At 61.7% G+C, this 18,105-nt stretch overlaps 2 protein-coding genes and 1 long non-coding RNA gene across 5 annotated transcripts in view; 1 reads left to right on the top strand and 2 right to left on the bottom strand.

Annotated features, from left to right (window-relative positions):
- LTBP3 (latent transforming growth factor beta binding protein 3) lies at positions 1-17,469 on the top strand. Its single transcript, XM_028118475.2, has 28 exons — positions 1-316; positions 3,332-3,661; positions 3,800-4,002; positions 4,180-4,285; positions 4,503-4,595; positions 4,771-4,893; positions 5,401-5,559; positions 5,646-5,831; positions 6,383-6,399; positions 6,474-6,546; positions 6,696-6,794; positions 8,658-8,783; positions 8,886-9,017; positions 9,136-9,264; positions 9,495-9,617; positions 9,878-10,000; positions 12,740-12,862; positions 13,061-13,180; positions 14,017-14,145; positions 14,425-14,592; positions 14,982-15,065; positions 15,360-15,488; positions 15,593-15,730; positions 15,827-15,967; positions 16,129-16,290; positions 16,376-16,456; positions 16,563-16,694; positions 16,823-17,469. Exons 1-28 carry the CDS (start codon positions 1-3, stop codon positions 16,972-16,974), a joined length of 3,897 nt encoding a protein of 1,298 aa, XP_027974276.1. The 3' UTR covers positions 16,975-17,469.
- On the bottom strand, positions 14,607-16,696 carry LOC148162589 (uncharacterized). 2 transcript variants are annotated; one of them, XR_015766652.1, is made up of 3 exons: positions 15,477-16,696; positions 15,223-15,393; positions 14,607-15,015 (listed from the first exon to the last, which is right to left on the bottom strand). It is a non-coding gene; the product is annotated as an uncharacterized LOC148162589 (long non-coding RNA). The 2 variants fall into 2 exon arrangements; XR_015766651.1 differs by having other exon boundaries at positions 14,607-15,393.
- Positions 17,339-18,105, bottom strand: part of SCYL1 (SCY1 like pseudokinase 1) — an 11,999-nt gene continuing 11,232 nt past the window's right edge. For both annotated transcript variants that reach the window (XM_028118466.2, XM_028118465.2), the window contains exons 16-18: positions 17,874-18,086; positions 17,731-17,785; positions 17,339-17,604 (exon numbers count right to left, since the gene is read on the bottom strand). In XM_028118466.2, the coding sequence (XP_027974267.2) occupies positions 17,480-17,604; positions 17,731-17,785; positions 17,874-18,086 (393 nt within the window). In that variant the 3' untranslated portion in view covers positions 17,339-17,479. The remainder of the gene's footprint in view (positions 17,605-17,730; positions 17,786-17,873; positions 18,087-18,105) is intronic.

Consider the following 18,105-nt stretch of genomic DNA (forward strand, 5'->3'; position numbering starts at 1 on the left):
ATGCCCGGGCCCCGCGGGGCTGCTGGCGGCCTGGCCCCTGAGATGCGCGGGGCGGGGACGGCGGGGCTGCTGGCGCTGCTGCTGCTGCTGGGCCCGGGCGGCGGGGCCGAGGGGGGGCCGGCGGGCGAGCGGGGCGCCGGCGGGGGCGGGGCGCTGGCCCGCGAGCGCTTCAAGGTGGTCTTTGCGCCGGTGATCTGCAAGCGGACCTGTCTCAAGGGCCAGTGTCGGGACAGTTGTCAGCAGGGCTCCAACATGACGCTCATCGGAGAGAATGGCCACAGCACCGACACGCTCACGGGCTCCGGCTTCCGCGTGGGTGAGGGCCGGGGGCACGGGCCGGGGGAGCGGGAAGGCCGGCGCCCCGACAAATGCGGGAGCCAGGGCGGAGCAGGGTATATGACACCGGGGGGCCGGGGCTGCAGAAAGCGGGGCTCTGGCGGCCTGGGGCCCCAGGGACAATGAGGGGCTTGGGAGGCTGGAGTCCTGGGGCCAGAGTCCGAGGGGCGGCCTGGACCAGGACTTCAACGCTTGGGGTTAGCGTTGAGGCCTGAGGTGTGGGGTCATGCTGGGCTCCCGGATGACACAGGCCTCTGGGAAGGCGCTGGGTCCTGAGAGGGAGTCAGGGTCAGCGCACAGGGGCTTTTGAGGGCCGTGAGCTAGGGCCAGGAGGTCGCAGAGAAGGGGTAAATATTCCCCTAAGAAACGGATTTGCTGGAAGAAACAGGAAAAGTCCTTTCAAAATGTCTACAGCAGGGCCTACCAGGGGTAGACACCTGCATGCTCTGGGAGGAACCAAGGCCAGGGCTGGGGTCCAGAGGTTAGATATTGGCAAGGTCCCGGAGGGAAGAGGTGCTGAGGCCTAAAGAGTGGAGTGCAGGCCTGGAGTTGGGGGCTGGTTTGGGTCCTCAGTCCCCCTTTTTCCTGGTGTCCCATCTCTGCCTTCCCCATGAGCTCTCAAGACCTCTACCTCAGAGTCTCCCCTCCCCAACAAGCCCTCCTGACTCCCCAGCTCCACTTGGAGTCTACCCCTTCCCCAGCGGCTCTCTTCAAAGGGCCAGGCCTGGGGCTCTGCTCACCTCCCACCAGGGCCCTGTGGGCCAGGCTGGGGGAGGTGTCCCAGCAGTAATTATCCTCCTGGACAGGGTAATTAGGCTGGGCCCAGGAGGGCACCAGCAAAACGGCCCCTCTTACACATTCCTATACTCACATACCGACTCACAGACCCAAGGAAACCCACTGATACGGTTCATAGTTCTCGTGAGATGTGTGTGTGTGTGTGTGTGTGTGTGTGTGTGCATGCATAGGCTTTAGAGTGACACTCTGTGATTAATTACATGTTTCTTTGTGTTGTCTTGGGTGCATGTCTCCAGTCACTATGGGAGTGTTTCTGTGAGCTTGTGTTGGTGCCAGAATGAATGTGTGTTTGTGTGTGTGCGTGTGTGTGTGAGAGAGAAAGAGAGAGAGACAAGATGACCACGCGTGTGAGTGTATGTGGGCCCAGCCTCCCAGACCCCCTGGCCATCCTGCCCAGGCTGCTGTCTCCATCCGTGTTGCCCACATCCCCCAGGCTTGGTGCCCAGGCCGCAGTGGGCGGGTGTCATTGAGAGGTCACCCTCACCACTATGGGTGACTCACTGGGAGGCAGGAAGGAGAGGATCCTGCCTCCCCCAGCCCAGGACACACCCCTCCTGCCCTGAGAGTCCTGGCAGGATGAACTGGGCTGGGATGCTCTTAGCCAGGCCCTGATGGCCATGGATGTGGGTTGTCCCTCTGAGGCCCTGCAGGTGTCCAGAAGAACATCACCCCCACCTTTCCATTCTGGGAAGTGAGGGCAGCCATGGGGCAGGCAGGAGAGGGGCTGGGTCTGGTGTGTGAGCTCAGGGCCCCAAGGCTGAATGTGGGATGTGACTCCGTGTCACAGAAAGACAGGTCCCAACCTCTCACTCAGTCGCTCCTTCATTTATCCCCCCCGAACCTCCTCTGGGACCCAGAGCTGAAGCAGACCCAGCCCCTCCATAGCCCCCTTTTACAGTGTGGGAGACAGACATAAATATAACCAAGTCAAGTGCCAGGCAGAGCTGGGAAGAGGGTGATAACTTAGGAGAGGGAACAGAACGGGGTGTGTGTGTGTGTGTGAAGGCTCCCTTCCTGGAGAAGCTGAGGCTGGAAGGATAATATTTGAATATGTAGAGGTGGGGGGACAGGGCCCTGAAGGGAAGGAAATGGCATGAATAAAACCATGGAGGCAGGAGATGTGATACATTTATAGGAGGAGGGACAGGAGTCCTAGGGTGTGGCATGCATGTAGAAAGCAGAGGGGGATCGGCTTATAGAAGGTTCATTCTGGGCCATGGAGAGCCTTAAATGTTTGGGCAAGGAAGCAAGCAGTGAGTGGGGGTGTGACACGCCAGGGCTCTGCCTGAGGCGGGTTTCTCCGGGGGGGCTGGGCTGTGGACAGGCAGGAGAGAGGCAGGAAGCCAGCAAGGAGCATGGGTGGCAAGGCTCAAGGCACAGGAGGGGCAGAGGGCGTGAGGAGGGGAGATGGACTCACGAGACTGTACAGAGGCCCGAACTGGTAGAGTGGGAACAGGAGAGAGGGAGTCTCTGAGACTCAGTAGAATGACCTAGGCAGTCAGGGATTTCCCAGGGGTAGTCCAAGGGGGGAGGGGGAGGGGGGGAAGCAGGATGCGGGTCTCCCCAGGGTCAATGTGCCCAAGAGAGGTCCCAGAGAGGTAGAAGCTAGAGATGTGGGCATCGCTGATAGTGGTGAGGTGTGGGCCCTGGGATGGCAAGACAAAGGGGGGGTGGGGAGAGCTCAGAGAGGGCTGAGGTTTGAATAGGGGAGAATTTAGAAGAGAGGAAGTGCCAGATAGAGATCATGTTCCCAGGAAAGTTTGGAGGGGAAAGCCAGAGGAGAAAACGGCTGTTCGGTCATCATCATCATCATCATCATCATCATCATCTGATACTACTTATTAAACACCCTCCTGGGCCAGGCACTGTGCTAACTATCTGAACAGGCATTACCTCATTTACTAGGCACAACAAACATCCCTACAGATGAGAACACTGAGGCACAGAGAGGGGGAGAAGGTGCTCAGGGCCACACAGCTGGCACATGGCCTCCTGGCTAGGATTTAACCAGGACTTAAGACTCCAGAAGCCAACGTGGGTAGAAGGATGTTGGGGGACCTAGAGAGCCACGGGTTCCAAAACCCAGCTTCCCGAGGAGGACAGAGCCCGTGCATAGCAAGGAAGTAAGGAGGAAGGGAAAGAGACAGGATGTGGGTGAGGGACTGGGCCTGGTCCCTGATCCACCTCCCCTCCTCAGTGGTGTGCCCTCTGCCCTGCATGAACGGTGGCCAGTGCTCCTCCCGAAACCAGTGCCTGTGTCCCCCGGACTTCACCGGTCGCTTCTGCCAGGTGCCCGCTGGAGGAGCTGGTGGGGGCACCGGCGGCTCAGGCCCTGGGCTGGGCCGGGCCGGGGCCCTGTCCACAGGCGCGCTGCCGCCCCTGGCTCCAGAGAGCGAGTCTGTGGCCAGCAAGCACGCCATCTACGCGGTCCAGGTGATCGCGGACCCGCCCGGGCCTGGGGAGGGGCCCCCTGCCCAGCATGCAGCCTTCCTGGTGCCCCTCGGGCCGGGACAGATCTCAGCAGAAGGTACCGGACCACCGGGCGAACTCAGGGAGGCCGAAGTGGGCGGACACTAGGGTGGCGGGACCTCGAGGAGCCCCGCCCACCCCGCATGACAACCTACGGTCCGGGGCAGCCCTGAAGCCACCGTGCCCCGCCCCCCAGTGCAGGCCCCGCCCCCCGTGGTGAACGTGCGCGTCCACCATCCGCCCGAGGCCTCGGTCCAAGTGCACCGCATCGAGGGGCCGAATGCTGAGGGCCCCGCCCCCTCGCAGCACCTGCTGCCGCACCCCAAGCCCCAGCACCCCCGGCCACCCACCCAGAAGCCCCTGGGCCGCTGCTTCCAGGACACACTGCCCAAGCAGCCCGTGAGTGAATCCACAGTCCAGCTGGACCGGCCCTTAGGTCTTAGGGTTGCCCTGTTCCCACTCAACGGGGATTGCCCAAAACGGGTGTCCCTGGGCGGACAGGGGGAGGTAAAGGCCCCGAGGAGGAAGGCCGGGTGGGGCTGGGCGCCCTGTGACCCCTGTCCCAACTTCCCCTAGTGCGGCAGCAATCCCCTCCCGGGCCTCACCAAGCAGGAGGACTGCTGCGGGAGCATCGGCACCGCCTGGGGCCAGAGCAAGTGCCATAAGTGCCCCCAGCTGCAGTGTGAGTGCCGGGGCTCAGGGATGCCTGCCACCGCAGGGTGGACCCACACCCACCTCTTCCTCCCCTGCAGGGGGAGGTCGCAACCGGTGCAGCCTGAGCCTCTCACTGCCCGCCAAATTCCCCTCAGCCTCCCGCTCTGCTCCTCGGCAGCGCCCTCCTTTCCCTCTCTGCAGGACCCCCCAGTGTCCTCCCCTGCCACGCTCTCCTCTCTCTGCAGACACAGGGGTGCAGAAACCAGGACCTGTACGTGGGGAGGTGGGCGCTGACTGCCCCCAGGGCTACAAGAGACTCAACAGCACCCACTGCCAGGGTATGGCCAGCCAGGAGATTCTGTGGGCTGGAGGGACAAGCCCGTTGTCACTGGGGGAGGCCCCAAGGTGGGTGAGGGAGGAGGCAGGGCTGGGGCAGGACCCTGAGGTTCTTGGAGCAGCTGGCTGTCACCCTGTGGCCGCACACCAGAGGGATCACACTCCCGCTTACTGCAGACATCAACGAGTGCGCGATGCCGGGCATGTGTCGCCATGGGGACTGCCTCAACAACCCAGGCTCCTATCGCTGTGTCTGCCCACCTGGCCATAGCTTGGGCCCCTCCCGAACGCAGTGCATTGGTGAGAATGGGGGGCTCAGGTCCCTGGGAGGTCACAAGGCAGGGACAGGAGAGGTAAGGCTCCAAGCAGCAAGGATCAGAGGTCACAGAAGTCAGAGTGGGGTCAAGGGTTGACTGCAGGAGGAGTAAGGCCCAGAGCTGATAGGATCAGGGACCAGGGGGGTCAGATGTCACATGGGATCTGGTTGGAGGTCGCGCGGGGTCAGGGACTATATAGAGTGAGGGTCCTATGAGATCATGGGCTTGATGGGTAGGAGGAATGAATTCTAGAACATCCAGAATCAGGGGTCAGCGGGGCCAGTGGTCACAAGAGATTTCAGGGGTCACATGAGGCCAGAGAAACGCAGGTTCAGGGATCACATGAACTCAGGGTCGTGTGAGGTCAGAGGCCACATGAGGATCAAGAGTTGTCTGAGCCAGAGAGGCGAGGCCTGGAGCAGCTGGGAAGAGGGAGGACATGGGCAGTGTTCAAGCCCAGATGTCCATGCCCGCCCCTGGCCCCCCGCAGCAGACAAGCCAGAGGAGAAGAGCCTGTGTTTCCGCCTGGTGAGCCCTGAGCACCAGTGCCAGCACCCACTGACCACGCGCCTCAGCCGCCAGCTCTGCTGCTGCAGCGTGGGCAAGGCCTGGGGTGCCAGGTGCCAGCGCTGTCCCGCTGATGGCACCGGTGAGCCTGGGGTGTGTGGGGCTAAGGGGCCGTTTATGTGCCCGTCCCGGAAACACTCACTTCTCTGCCCCTTGCTCTGGCCGCAGCTGCCTTCAAGGAGATCTGTCCAGCCGGGAAGGGGTACCACATCCTCACTTCCCACCAGACGCTCACCATTCAGGGCGAAAGTGACTTTTCCCTTTTCCTGCACCCGGATGGCCCACCCAAGCCCCAACAGCCCCCGGAGAGCCCCAGCCGGGTGCCGCCACCTGAGGACACCGAGGAAGAGCGAGGTCTGGCCTGACCCTTTCCATTCCCTGACAAATGCGGAACGCCTAGACCTGGCCCCTTGACTCCTGATCCACAGATAGGACCTCAGAGTCTAAACCCTAACTCCTAATCCTTGACCTAACCACGGACCCCCAGAGCTGGCCCTCTCATCCCTAACCAAGGTTGTAACCCCAGGATTTGTCCCCTGATCAACAGGATCTGACCGTCCATTGCCCTCCAGATCTATTCCTCTGACCCTGGAACCCCTTTGATTTCCAGACCAGGGCATTGATCCAGCCCAAATGCTGTCCTTAGATCTGACCTTCTGACTCCTGATCCAAGGATTTTGACCCTAGCTATAACCTCCTAAGCCTTGCTCTATAACCCAAGGACCTTGACCAACCATTGTGCCCTATACCCGTTCCCCTGACCCCTGGATCTAACTCTTGACCCTTGACCCAGAGACATGATTTTTGAACTCTCAGAGACCCTGACCACAAATACCAACTGCCCATGCCAGTCTTAACTCCCTTCTCCCAGCCCTGCACTAATGCCCCATCTTCCTCCCTTTTAGGGGTGAGCACGGACTCAGTGAGTATGAGAGCCCAGGTGGGAGGAGCAGGGAAGCAAAGGCGACAGTGGGCTCATGCTGCTGTCACTCACAGCCAGTGATCGAGGAGCAGTCAGCTCAGCAGAGCCACCCGATCGCCACCACGTCTCCCGCCAGGCCCTACCCGGGTGAGCTGGGCACTGCAGGGAGCAGTCCTCAAGGGCTGTCACTGCGGGTGGTGGACAGCCCGCGCCATCAGGGGATAGTGAAGTTGGGCCTGCCTGGAGAGGGGTGGCTCTCCCATCCCCCACACCCCCTGACGGCTATCTGCCTACAGAGTTGATCTCCCGGCCCTCACCACCCACTGTGCGCTGGTTCCTGCCGGACCTGCCCCCATCCCGCAGTGCCGTGGAGATCGCTCCTACTCAGGTCACAGGTAAGACCTGCCTGCCTAGGCCACGACCCAGAGAAGCCACGTCCCTGGCTTAATTTTACTCCTCCCTTATCCACCCCCTCCAATCATTCCTGAGCCCTAGCACTTACCCGGGGCTTAGTGGGTGCCAGGTCCTGGGCTGGGCTCTGGGGAAGCCATCATGTGCAGCAGAGACCCCATTCTGCCCTCAAGTGATCCGGGTATTGTGGTGCCCCACCCAGTCTGAAGGCACTTAATCATTCATTCATTCATTCATTCATTCATTCAACAAATATTTATTAAGCACCTACTATGTGCCAGGCACTGTTTAGGTGCTGGGGATAAGTGGTAAACAAAAGCCAGAACTTCTCTGTTCTTGCAGAGTACACAGACAACAGACAGATCAGTGACTAAAAACCTAGTGTGTCTCATAAATGCCATGCAAAAATAAATCAGGGAAGGAAAGAAGTCTGGGGGGTTGTGATAATACATAGGGGGGCAATGAGAGAAGGCTTTCTGGGCCGGGCTTTAGAGCGTGTTAGAAATGAACAAGAAGTGCAGGAAGCAGGGGAGTGCAGGTTGGGAAAACGGACATTCCAAGTGAAGCTCAGGCAAAGGGCACATGAAACACTGGTGGAGGAGGGAGAACCACACAGAGACCAGTGTTTTTGAACCCAGGGAGGGCCGGACGCACAGAGCCTTGTTAAGAGGCTTGGGTTTGATCCCAAAGGCTGTGGGAAGTGTCTGTAGGGTTTGGGGCATCATGATAATTGCTAGCTATGGCTGAGTAATTGCCTTGTGCCAGGCACTGACTGAAGGGTTTTACGTACTAAATATCACTTAACCTTTTCATACTGTGAAAGTGGGTACACTTAGCTTCATCGTTCAGTAGCTTGCCCCCCCACCGCCGTCACACATCGGAGCCAGATTCTAGTCCGTGTCTGTGTGGACTCCAAAGCTACAAGGGAGCCACCAGCCTGATTGAAATCTAGGAGGCTCGATGTGCTCTGGGGGTGAGGGCCCAGGGGGAAGGTGGCTATCCTGGAGGCCTGTCCAGGCGAGAACAAGGCTGTCAGCCCTGGGGGCTGTGGGAATGTGGGGGAAGAGGCACCTGGGGAGGCTTCTCAGAGGAGGGGTTGTTAAGGAGGTCTAGGGAGAGATACTCTAGGCGAAAAGAGCAGCCTGCCCTGTGTGTTTAGGGTGGGGCAGAGCTCAGGATCAAGTCCTGGGCTGCAGGAGGGGGAAGGGGGGGGCCTGAAGGAGGGAGCCGTGGGAGGTGGGAGTTCAGGACTGGTGACAGAGTAAAGGGGGTTTCTGGATCCGACCACTTATACATGACCAGGGGGCAAGCAGATGCCCAGGAAATAAATGAGCTCCTGCCTGCCTTGGGAGGGGGAGGAAATCGGCCATTCTGGAATGGGGGACCCGGGTCCCTGAGGTGAGGGTGTTGGGGTCACCGGGCTAGAGGATAGGGGAGGGGAGTGACTAAGGCTGCAGGGTTTTAAATACTGAGGGGATTGGAGGGGGTTGTCTCAGAGCCCATTGGGTACGGGGTATTGGGATGACCGGGGGGCCCTGAGGGGAGGTGATGGAGTTTGGGGTGACTGGAGACAGAGCATAGTGAGTAGGAATAGAATTATCAGGGATTGAGTTGAGCATAGGGATGGGACCTGGGGTCGCTATCTGGGGTCGCGACGTTGGGGTTATCTGCGATAGAGGTGTAGGACATCCTAGGATTGGGGTAGGAGTGTACAGGGACTGCATGGTGTGACCAGGCTCAGGTATCTGGGTCATTAAGAATGGGGCATCGAGGTCCGCCCGGGGAACGTGGCAGAAAGTGAGTGCTCCCTGCTGAGGCCCCTGCTCGACCACCTCCCCACCCCCCAGAGACAGACGAGTGTCGTCTGAACCAGAACATCTGTGGCCACGGAGAGTGCGTCCCGGGCCCCTCGGACTACTCCTGCCATTGCAATCCGGGCTACCGGTCGCACCCGCAGCACCGCTACTGCGTGGGTGAGCGCGGGCGGCCGGGGGGGGGGGTGGGTGGCCCGGGGGTGGGGGGGGTCTTGGGTCCCAATGCCCCTTGACGTCTCCCCACCCGCGCGCCCTTCTCAGACGTGAACGAGTGCGAGGCGGAGCCATGCGGCGCCGGGAGGGGCGTCTGCATGAACACGGGCGGCTCGTACAACTGCCACTGCCACCGCGGCTACCGCCTGCACGTCGGCGCCGGGGGGCGCTCGTGCGTGGGTGAGCGCGGCCGGCGAGGCGCGGGGGGCTGGGCGGATGAGGGTCTCCCCTCCAGATCGCCGCGTAACCGCCTCCGCCACCCCCGGCGCCCCCCTCGCGCTCCCTTCCTCCCGCTCAGACCTGAACGAGTGCGCCAAGCCCCACCTGTGCGGCGACGGCGGCTTTTGCCTCAACTTCCCGGGCCACTACAAGTGCAACTGCTACCCCGGCTACCGGCTCAAAGCCTCACGACCGCCCGTGTGCGAAGGTGGGGGAGACCCCATCCAGGCCGACAGGGGGTCCTCAGCCGTTCTCGACCTGGGCTGAGGGCAGGGGTCCCGGACTCTGGGCCTCTCCGAGGTTGGGCTGCGGGAGCCCAGAGGGCCGGGGTCGCCTTGTTGATCTGTAAGGGAAGGAGGCCCTGCTGAGGACACTGAGCGCCTGGCCCGCCACCTTGTCCCCAAATGGATCTCCCTCCCTCTCCCCCCACCTGCGCAGACATCGACGAGTGCCGAGACCCTAGCTCCTGCCCGGATGGCAAATGCGAGAACAAACCCGGGAGCTTCAAGTGCATTGCCTGTCAGCCCGGCTACCGCAGCCATGGGGGCGGGGCCTGCCGCGGTGAGAGCGGGCCCTGAGTCCCGGATTGGGGGGGGGGGGCCAGGTTCGACGGCAAATGGGCGGGGCCCGTGCGGGCCCGTGCGGGAGTTCTCCCCGCGACCCGGCAGTGTCGGGGTCCGGTTAGGGCCGGGGCGGGGCTGATGGCGGTGAGAGGCGCCTGGCAGGTGGGGCCTCCCCCATCCTGGGCGGAGAAGACCCCCACCTCGGCACAGTGCCCGGTCCAGTGGGGCGGCTACCGAGGCGAGTCTTCGCCGCCGCAGACGTGAACGAGTGTGCCGAGGGCAGCCCCTGCTCGCCTGGCTGGTGCGAGAACCTCCCAGGCTCCTTCCGCTGCACGTGCGCCCAGGGCTACGCGCCTGCGCCGGATGGCCGCAGCTGCCAGGGTGAGCCCCAGCCCTCCCCGCAACGCTGCCGCACCCACTCACGCGTGGGAGCTGGGGACCGAGTCACCCCGTCTGTCCCACGGTGGGCAGGAGATAGCTACTTCACCCTCCAGGTCTCTGACCCATTCACTCATCTTCTCAGCGAACCTGGCCGTTGAAAGGGCCACCAGGATTTCTATGTAGGAAGGGTCTTAGGGAGGCAAGGCTTGAAGCTGCTTTTGCAAAGCACGTTACCTAAATTTAAAGGGGAAAAAAAGACATAGAAGAATGGGGAGGGGCGCTAGTAGTCCCACTGTTCTGCTTATGCACCAAGAGGCGGGCTGGGGCTGGGATTCAGAGAAACTGAGCAACTTTACACACAGACTGGAGAGCGCAGGGCTGTGGGCCTGGCTGGAATGTGGGTGCAGGGCTGGGAGGAGGGGAGGCCTGAATTGACTTAAAGGACCACTAGGAATTAGCCAAGCAAAGAAAGCATCAGCGGACTCGGAGGTGAAAAACAGCTCAGACTGTGCTGGAAACTGTAAGATGTAAGCAGAGGGTGGGGGCTGAGGCTGGCTGGTGAGGGGGCAGGGCTCCACCCCCTGAGAGGCCCCCTGAGCCCTGCCCAGGAGGTAGAGCTTCATCCTGACAGTGTTCTGAGGCACCTGAAGCATTTTAAGGGGAAAGGTGACAAGATTCACCATTTGCTTTGGAAAGTTTCCGGCTGCTGAGTGTGGACAGTAGCCGGAGGTCTGCTAGGGACTCAAGGCACAGATGGTGGCCATGATGGGAGTAGTGGCCTCAGGACGGTCATGGGATGATGTGATATTAGAGAAATGTTAAAGCGCATTACCTGGGCTTATTAACTGGACGTCCAGGTGAGAGAGGGGGCAGCGAGGGACCCTCCAGGTTTCTGGCTTGGGTGACTCTGTGGGTGGTGCTGCTCACTGGGATAGGGTCTCCAGGGGTGGTGCAGACTGGAGAAGGAAGACACCAAGTTTCATGCTGGACAAGTGGAGTGGGTGTCCCTATGGGCCTGGGCCTCTGGGCTGAAGATGCCAGCAGAGGGTGGGCTGTACAGATTGGAAGCCTTGGGCCAGACACCACCCGCCCGGAACTGTAGACTGCCGGGGGCTGTGGAGCCTTGGGGTGCGCCTGCTCAGTCAAGGAGGGTGGGTCCAGTGAGGGGAGCCTCAGCAGAGCCTTGTGGGCAGTGCCACCTCAGCAGAACGTAGGGGAATAGGAGTGGGGGAGGGGGAGGAGGGATGGAAGGAGGCCCAGGGAGTCCCAGCTGAGAAACCGGGGAGAGGTTTCCAGGGCAGAAGAGGATGAGCCAAAGGTAACCAAGAGGTTCTTGAAAAGTAAGAACTGAGTGGTGAGATGAGAAAGTCCCTGGTGACCTTGGTAGGGTGGCTTCTGTGGCATGACGGGCCAGGAGATGCAGGCAGCAAGTGAGGAAGAGTGAGACTTGGGGCTACCAGAATGGGGTTTAGGGTTGTAGGCTGAGGAGGTGCCAGGAAAGTGGGTGAGGGAATGACAAGGGCAGCTGGGGAAGGAGCCACGGACAGAAGGGACATCTCTTGCCCTAACGGATGTAATGATTTTCAGGAGGTTAAAGATTACCCTTAATTTTCTCAATGAGCAGTGAAGGGCCTAAGTCCAGTAGGGGACTTGCAATGACCAGTAGAGGGTTGGGACTGCCCAAGGGCATGGGAGCTGCCTAGGGGCTTTCCAGAAGTCCAGCCTGGGGAGGAGGGGCAGGGTGGCGCCAGCCACACTGAGGATCGGGTGGGGCCCGAGGCCAGAGGGAGTGGCTGTGGCCCAGGGTGCTCAGCCTGGCGGGTGCCAGCATCCCAATTCAGCACCCAGGATCTGGAGGCCCAGAGGCAGGCCTGGCCTCCTAGACCAGTGCGGAGGAGGGAGAGGTGTTCGGGAGCCCCTGGGAAAGAAGGTGGGATAGGGGACTTGAGAACAGCAGAGGCAGCTGGGAAGGAAGCAGCCTCTGAGATGCCCAAAGTGGGGCAGATCCCAGCCCCTCGTCCTGACAGTGAGTGGCTGCCACTGAAGTGAAGGTCACAGAAACGGATCAAGGGTGTAAGGTCAGAGGCTGGGCTTGGCTGACCATATGGATGCTGAAAAGTCCTAGGGCAGGGAGCAAGACAGAGGAAGGGAGACTAGGGAGGTGAGTGCTGACAGCAGGAGAGAAGGTGGAGGCTGGCATGTGGGCTGGTGCACCTCAGAGACAGAGCGTGGCCTGGAAGGGCTCTGACGTGTGGCCAAGAACCAGCTTCTGCCAGAAAGAACTGCAGAGAAGCACGCTCTCAGGGGAAGGCCAAGTTCCTGTACTGCACAAGCAGAAGACATTATTCTGCGAGCAGGACAAAGACAGAGAGGGGCTTATTTACGTGGGAAGAAAGGGAGCCACGGAAGGTGGGGGAAGGATGAGAGCAGCTGGGGCAAGGGAGACCAGGGCGGTATTTGAAGAGGGGGTGGGGAGGGGGCCCTTGTTTGGTGAGGAGGGATGAAGGTGGGGGGGGCTTGAGCTCTTTGGAATCAGACGTGGCCCAGGGTCCCTGGCAGCACCTGGCCTGCTCCCCAGGGCATGGTGTGCCCCACAGAGAAGGGTGAGGGGCCCGTGCTTCCCTTAAGCTCCACTGGCCTCAGCTCTGGTGCTCCAAGCCATAGGCGCGAGTGGGAAAAGGGTAGCAGAGGCCTGAGACCATCCCACGCTGGCCCTCTGACGCCCCTTGTGCCCCTCAGATGTGGATGAGTGTGAGGCTGGGGATGTGTGTGACAATGGCATCTGCACCAACACACCAGGCTCCTTCCAGTGTCAGTGCCTCTCTGGCTACCATCTGTCAAGAGACCGGAGCCGATGCGAGGGTAAGCGGGGCAGAGAGCTGGGAGTTAGCCTCTTCCTCCCTACCCCAGGACTTCCACTGCCCAGGCTCCAAGCCAGGCACTCCCCTGTCCAATCCCCATCCAGATTACCCCATTACCATGGGGTAATGGGCCTGACCCAGGGCTCTGGGGGAAGCCAGGTCAGCCCCTGAGATTCCCCACCTCCTTGCTCCCCTGCAGACATCGATGAGTGCGACTTCCCCGCAGCCTGCATTGGGGGTGACTGCATCAACACCAATGGCTCCTACCGATGTCTCTGTCCCCAGGGGCATCGGCTGGTAGGCGGCAGGAAGTGCCAAGGTATGGGGGGATTGGCTGAGAGTTCCTGAGGAGGGCTGGCAGGGAATGGCAGTAATCTAGACACACTGTTGATCTGTCTTTGCATCCATCCGTCCATCCACACGTTCACTCCCCCTTCAACTCCTTCACCTAGAATAGCAACAGTAATAATGAAAGTATGTGCCGGCTCACCCTTTATGTGCGGTAGCCAGCGGGAGTTTACTGAGAACCTACTATTTACCAGCTTCTGTACTATGTGCCAGGTACGGAGCAATGACCCAGGGCCCCCACTAGGGGAGGCTGACATGTGAATTGATTCTTAACCGTTCAGGGTGCCAAAAGAGGTCTGGATGAGTGACTTATTGGCAATGGAGGGGTGACAACTGAATTGGAACTTGGAGCATGCATAAAGATGGTCCCCTAATGCATAAATAAGGTCCCCGCGCAGAGAGAAGCCCAAAGAACAGGGTGTGCAAACACAGAGATCTGGGAGGACTTAGTTGTGTTTTTAGGGGAGAATGCCCTGAACATAGAGTTGGGGGTGCCGGTGTTTAGAGTAAAGGATGAAACTGAAAGAGATCAGGAGGCCAAACTGAAAGTCCTCAGTTGCGGGGCTGAGAGTTGGGACTCCCTGTGTCACCAGTGACAGCTGTGGCAGGTCTTAGGAAGCAGAGAGTGAATGTGCACACCTCTACCCACGTGCACGGACACACCCGAGTGGACTTTCTGTTGTGTGTACTTTGAGATCAAAATGGAAGTTTGGGTTCTGAACTGGTGTGAGTCCCTGGAGGCACACCCCCAGGGAAGGAGGGGCTGATTTCCTTGGAGCAACTCTTCCTGCTTCCCTCGCTGGCCAGACATAGACGAATGCAGCCAGGACCCCGGCCTGTGCCTTCCCCATGGGGCCTGTGAGAACCTGCAGGGCTCCTACGCTTGCGTCTGCGATGAGGGCTTCACGCCCACCCAGGACCAGCACGGCTGTGAGGGTGAGTGCCCTCTAGCTCCTCCTCAGATGGGACAACTTCCCTGAGCTGCAGCTGGGGTTCAGAGACGGACCCTGGTCCCACCCTCTGGAATCTGGGGAACAGGGAGAGATCCCTTTTGCCTGAGAGTCCGGCGGGGCTGGACCTTGCAGGAGGGCCCTGAAGGCCACATTGAGGGTGGAGCTTGGCTCTGACCGGCAGGCTGAGGGGAGCCAGGTTGGTGGGGAGCGTGGATTCGCAAGACTGTCTGCAGGACCCTGAGCTGCCCTCCACTCCCCTCAGAGGTGGAGCAGCCCCACCACAAGAAGGAGTGCTACCTTAACTTCGATGACACGGTGTTCTGCGACAGTGTACTGGCCACCAATGTCACCCAGCAGGAGTGCTGCTGCTCGCTGGGGGCTGGCTGGGGAGACCACTGCGAGATCTATCCCTGCCCAGTCTACAGCTCAGGTCAGGAGTCTTAGTTTCTTCATTTTGCTTTTTAATTATATTTTTTAAAAGATTTTGTTTATTTATTTGACAGAGAGAGATATAGCGAGAGAGGGAACACAAGCAGGGGGAGTGGGAGAGGGAGAAGCAGGCTTCCCGCCGAGCAGGGAGCCCGATGCGGGGCTCGATCCCAGGACCCCGGGATCATGACCTGAGCCGAAGGCAGACGCTTAAGGACTGAGCCACGCAGGCGCCCCTCAGTTTCTTCATTTTGGAAATGTACTGGGGAAAGGGCCCCTCCCGGGGTCGGTGGGAGATGAAGCGGAGAGCTCCCGACCTGAGCCCAACGGCTAGTGCGCACGCGCTCAGTCCTGCCTCCTTTCTTCCCCACGGCCGCTCTCTCCCCGCAGCTGAGTTCCACAGTCTCTGCCCAGACGGAAAGGGCTACACCCAAGACAACAACATTGTCAACTACGGCATCCCAGCCCACCGTGGTAAGCCCCAACACGGCTCCGCCCACCGGGCACGCCCCGCTCCGCCCACCGAGGTTTGGACCGCCCCGATCCCGCCCGTGCTCGTTAGGTCGGTAGCGAGCACTGGGGTAAGCCCCGCCCACACCTTCAGCGTCTGCCCCGCCCCTATCACGCTTACGTCAGCGCCCGGAAAAGCCTTCTCCCACTGAGTTTGCTCCGCTCCCGCGGTAAGCCCCGCCCACACTTCCCTGGCTGCGGACCTGAGCCGCCCCGCAGGTAAAGGCCACGGGGCGCCCACGGCTTGTCACTCCGCAGACATCGACGAGTGCATCTTGTTCGGGGCGGAGATCTGCAAGGAGGGCAAGTGCGTGAATACGCAGCCGGGCTACGAGTGCTATTGCAAGCAAGGCTTCTACTACGACGGGAACCTACTGGAGTGCGTGGGTGAGCGCAGACGGTCCCAGTGGCCGTGGGACAGCGGCCGGGAGACACGCACAACCACCCGCCTTCGGGCCGGTTCCCTCCACTCGCGCCTTTCCTCCCCGCAGACGTGGACGAGTGCCTGGACGAGTCCAACTGCCGGAACGGAGTGTGTGAGAACACGCGCGGCGGCTACCGCTGTGCCTGCACGCCCCCGGCCGAGTACAGCCCGGCGCAGCGCCAGTGTCTGAGCCCGGAGGAGATGGGTGAGGCCCGGGCCTGCTGGCTGGGGAGACAGGAGGGGAGCGGGGACCGGGCCGAGCTGTGACCACCACCCCCACACATGCCCTCGCTACCCGTAGACGTAGACGAGTGCCAGGACCCGGCAGCCTGCCGCCCTGGTCGCTGCGTCAACCTGCCGGGCTCCTACCGCTGCGAGTGCCGCCCGCCCTGGGTGCCCGGGCCCTCCGGCCGCGATTGCCAGCTCCCAGAGAGCCCAGCCGGTGAGGGCGAGAGTTGTCCTGGGCCGATTCCAGGGCCCGGTCCGCTGTGTGGAAGCCCCGCGGTCGCGGCCCCTCTCCCCCGCGGGGGTGGGTGGGAACGGGGGGCCGACTGTCCTCCCCCACCTTCGGGCCCCTCGCTGATGCCTGGTCTCCCTCCTCAGAGCGTGCCCCGGAGCGGCGGGACGTGTGCTGGGCCCAGCGTGGAGAAGATGGCATGTGCGCGGGCCCCCTGACAGGGCCAACCCTCACCTTCGACGACTGCTGCTGTCGCCAGGGCCGCGGTTGGGGAGCCCAGTGCCGCCCCTGCCCGCCGCGCAGCGCCGGTGAGCCAAGCCCGCCAGGGACCCACGGCGGTTGGGGCGGGAGCCTAGGTGCATCCACGTCGCTCACCGCCCCTGTCCCTCCCAGGATCCCAGTGCCCGACGTCGCAGAGTGAAAGCAATTCGTTCTGGGACGCGAGCCCCCTGCTGCTGGGGAAGCCCCCTCGAGGTGAGCGTAGCGGGAGGACACAGCGGTGCGGGTCCCTGGCCATCCGCTGGCTGGCCGCAGGTGGTGGAGGTGGAGGCTGACGTCTGCGTTCTCCCCGCCCGCGCAGAGGAGGACAGCTCAGAGGAGGATTCGGACGAGTGCCGCTGCGTGAGTGGTCGCTGCGTGCCCAGGCCGGGCGGCGCCGTGTGCGAGTGCCCGGGCGGCTTCCAGCTCGACGCCTCTCGTGCGCGCTGCGTGGGTGAGCCGGGGCGTGGGGGTGGGGGGGGCGGGACCGCACGGGCCGCGGGGTGGGGGCGGTGCACACGCTAAGGGGGCTGCGTGCTCTGGCGCTCTAGCGAAGCCGGCACCTGTCGCCCCCACCTCCAGACATCGACGAGTGCCGAGAGCTGAACCAGCGCGGACTGCTGTGCAAGAGCGAGCGCTGCGTGAACACGAGCGGCTCCTTCCGCTGCGTCTGCAAAGCTGGCTTCGCGCGCAGCCGCCCGCACGGGGCCTGCGTGCCCCAGCGCCGCCGCTGATGCGGGGGCCCGGACCTTGGCCATCAGCGAGGGGTTTACGCCTGACCCTCCGGGCGAGTTCAGCCCCCATCACCTGCCCTGACTCAGGGCTCGGACCCGGGGACTCTCCAGGGCCCTCAGAGAGTTTCGAGTTTCGAGGGCGGCCGTAGCAGCGCTGCCCAGTTCACAGGTGGAGATCGGGTCTCGGGCACTGGTGGCCTTCCTCCCAGAGGGCATTTCCTGGACCCTGATAAATCAGATAGTGCCTCTTTACTCTTGGCTTTCGAAGCAAATTGATGTTCATGTCTGTGGCGGGCGTGGACTCCACAGGGCAGCGCCAGACCCAAGCCTCCTGGGAGGGGCTGCACTGAGCCCAGCACAGGGGTGTGAAATAGAATTTATTGTGGCTCTGATTATGTACACGTTGAGACGTGCCTGGCCGGAACTGGCCGGGCTGGCATGGTTTGTACAATAAATACATCCGCGGGGCCCGCTCTCCGCGGCTCCGAGCGCCCACACCGGCAGTTCAGTCCAGCTTGCGGGTTCCCAGCTTCATGGGGCCCTTGGCCGCCTTCTTCTCGGCGCGTTTGGCCTCCATCTCCCGCCGACGCTCCTCGCGCTTCTTCCGGGCCAGCTCGGCCTTCCCTTGTCCTGGGAGCAAGAGGAGGAGGAGGTGGGCTGAGGGCTTCAGAAGCACAGGGGGCTCGGCTGCCCAGCCCGCACCTGCCCCAAGGTCAACAGCCCTAGCCGGTCAGCCCTCCGAGGGGAAGCACTTACGGCTCTCCGTCTCCAGACCCTCCCAGTTCTCATCACCCCATGAATCAGGTCTCAGCTGAAAGGCAAGTATGGCTGGAGTCGGGATGGACTCCCAGCTGAGGTCCACCCCAGGCTGTACCCTCGCCCGGACGGGTGCCACGTACCTGGGCGCCAGCTTCCTGTCGTGCAGACAGGGCAGCAAAGGGATCACCTTTGTCACCAGGCTCCGGGCCACCCCAGTTATACTCGCTGGCCAGCCGTGTGCCCTCAAGGGGTGGCTCTGGGGGACTTGGCTCCTGCCAGCCCTGCTCCCATGAGCCCTCAGCTTCCCAGCTGCTCCAGTCTGACTCAGGGGATTTGGCGGCCAGGTTGCTGGTCTGCAGAAGGTGGGGAGGT

Source organism: Eumetopias jubatus, unplaced genomic scaffold (assembly GCF_037043125.1).
Source record: "Eumetopias jubatus isolate StellerSeaLion01/CBP00866 unplaced genomic scaffold, mEumJub1_p1.0 scaffold_13, whole genome shotgun sequence".
NCBI classification, from domain to species: Eukaryota; Metazoa; Chordata; class Mammalia; order Carnivora; family Otariidae; genus Eumetopias; species Eumetopias jubatus.

What these genes read in the sequence shown, in the direction of transcription:
- LTBP3 (XM_028118475.2), top strand. Translation starts at nt 1, where the DNA reads ATGCCCGGGCCCCGCGGGGCTGCTGGCGGCCTGGCCCCTGAGATGCGC. An exon ending in ACACACTGCCCAAGCAGCCC is followed by an intron (nt 4,003 to 4,179) that starts GTGAGTGAATCC and finishes AACTTCCCCTAG; the next exon opens with TGCGGCAGCAATCCCCTCCC. An exon ending in GCTCCCAGAGAGCCCAGCCG is followed by an intron (nt 15,968 to 16,128) that starts GTGAGGGCGAGA and finishes CTCCCTCCTCAG; the next exon opens with AGCGTGCCCCGGAGCGGCGG.